At 41.8% G+C, this 2,278-nt stretch overlaps 1 protein-coding gene across 1 annotated transcript in view; it reads left to right on the top strand.

The window, feature by feature from the left end:
* The window catches only part of cemip (cell migration inducing protein, hyaluronan binding), a 118,692-nt gene extending 116,414 nt beyond the window's left edge, over window positions 1–2,278 (top strand). The window contains exons 27-28 of the mRNA XM_015389797.1: window positions 886–1,033; window positions 1,110–2,278. Of these exons, the coding sequence (XP_015245283.1) occupies window positions 886–1,013 (128 nt within the window). The 3' untranslated portion in view covers window positions 1,014–1,033; window positions 1,110–2,278. The remainder of the gene's footprint in view (window positions 1–885; window positions 1,034–1,109) is intronic.

Genomic DNA, 2,278 nt, shown 5'->3' with positions numbered 1-2,278 from the left:
TTTGTCTCTATTTTAACACTAGAATCAAATAATTTGATCATTCTGGCATCGTTCAGAAATGTAAAAAATGGCAGAAAGCAGACGTGAGTCTCTGGATCCAGGTTCCTTCCTTTAGGTGGCAGCTGCAGCCAGAGCAACCAATTCATGGAGACGAGAGCTGAGCTTTCTCTGGAAAACAATCAGTGACTTTTAGTCAGAACTAATGCAAACTGTACTAAACTCATAGAGAATCAAATGAAGCATTCACACATGCAGATCAACTAATCTATCTATCAATGTCTTTCATTGCTAAGAATATCCAAACATGATCAATATGATTAGTTTAGCCAGATGAATGTACATCTGCTTAGTCTGCCTATTTCTGCTGTGTATAGGTATCAAAGAAGCTGAACAGGGATATCATCTAGCATCACATCATCAATTTTCTGTGCTAATTAAAAAACGGTAAACGTTTAAAAATAGAGAGTTTATTACATTATTAGGATTTGTGGATTAAATGCATATTCAGAATTATATACGTTAGTACATATCAAAGCTTTGTGCTTCATTTGCAGGTATATAAAAATGTACTTAAGTACAGTAACACAGTACTTGTACTTGGTTACATCAAACAACTGAATGATTGTGATGAACTCAGAGAAGGAAACTTCCTGTTTTGGCAGCTTCTAACGCCTGGCTGTCAGAAACCTTTGGTTTTCATTCATATGCAGAAAAAAGAAAGAAGAAAAAACTACTTTGAGGTTCCTGTTGTACGCAAACCAGGCAACGCTGAGATCCCAGTAGAAGATGATTGTAGACCTTCATCCGACAGAGCTGCAGCTTTTGGATCTAAGTGTTATTCTAAGTGACTGGTTAACACAGGTGTCACTCTTGAATCTTTTGCAGATAAGCTGGTGTTTGTGGGCTTCAAAGGTTTGTTCTACCCTGAATGGGTCAAACTGGAGATGAGCAACAAGAAAGCGAAGATCCATCAGGTCCTACCTGTTCCCACGGTAACCAAGAGGAAACTATGACTCCCAGACCAGCAGGGCAGGTTAGAAAAGCAGTGGTTCATCAGACAGAAATGAACAGATGTTAGAGAAACACTGAATGTTTTTCTGCCTCTCCAGAGTCCCTGAAGATGTTCCTGATGTAGAAGCTGAAGATGTGTGGAGGAGCTCCAACCAGAGCAGGACCCCCCAAGTTTATCCCTGAATGGTCCTCAGGCATTGACCTGCGGCCCCCCATGGCTGCTTTTATTCTCAGGGCATCACTTCTTTCCGTTTTTGGTTCAAGTCAAGGAAAAGCAAGATTTCCCAAAGTCAGAAAATCTACAAACAAAACCACACAGGTATAAAGGCGTCCATCTAAACCGTTTTAAATCTTTAAAACATCTAAAGAAAATCTGAGTCTGGAGAAAATGTTTAATAGTTGATGTCTCAGTTCATGGTTGAAAACATGCAAAGAAGGAAGGTTTAGAAATCACCAAGGCTTCCTGCTCCGTCATCACCTTCATCTTAGAGGATTATTAAACTGTCCAGGCTAGAACTTTGCTCCATTAGTTGATGGGGTTGCTGGTTCTCTGCGTGCTGCCTTAGACAACGCCGCCCCTTTGAAAAAGAAAACTGTTAAAAATAGAAAGCTTGCTCCTTGGTTTAATGTAGAGCTGCGCACTTTGAAGCAAAATGCTAGGAAACTGGAGAGAAAATATCACTCCACAGGCCTGCGGGTATCCTACTGTTAAATATGGAAGTTCGGTCCCCCTGAAGGCGGCTGCGCATCGGAACTTCCCTTCCGGTACTTTTCCTGGGAGCAAGTTATTTACTACTCTTAACTCAAACTGGGTAAAACTATATAAAAAAGGGCTATAAAACAAGAGTAAAAAAGTAACAGCGTTTATTCCAGGTCGGGTCGTTACAGGACAGAGAAATTGCTTGGAGCTGGTACAGCTGGGGGCTCAAAAAACGTCAGCGAGCGTCCAGCAAAGATTGAGCCCCGGCCAAGGTCATCCTCCTTCTTATAGCCCATGCGTCCGTGTTTTGCATCAGGTGGATGCTCAGCTGTCCGTATCAGAAACTGACACGCCATCTATGCCCTGACCTTTATGCATCTTGCCTCTTTACCCCAGGATTACACATAGCTCTCCTTTATCAGTCCGGTTACAAGATGTGCCCATAGCCTGTGTATTTTTTAAAGACACTAAGGCTGTCCTGATTAGATGACCTCCGTACACACAGTGACATCCACCATGTCAAGGAAGGCCTTCTACTCTGTCTAATCTGACTAACAGAATAACAAT

This window comes from Cyprinodon variegatus, unplaced genomic scaffold (genome assembly GCF_000732505.1).
Source record: "Cyprinodon variegatus isolate N-32 unplaced genomic scaffold, C_variegatus-1.0 Scaffold472, whole genome shotgun sequence".
NCBI classification, from domain to species: Eukaryota; Metazoa; Chordata; class Actinopteri; order Cyprinodontiformes; family Cyprinodontidae; genus Cyprinodon; species Cyprinodon variegatus.
Note: the sequence above shows the minus strand (reverse complement) of the source record. Positions and strands in the feature narration are given on the sequence as shown.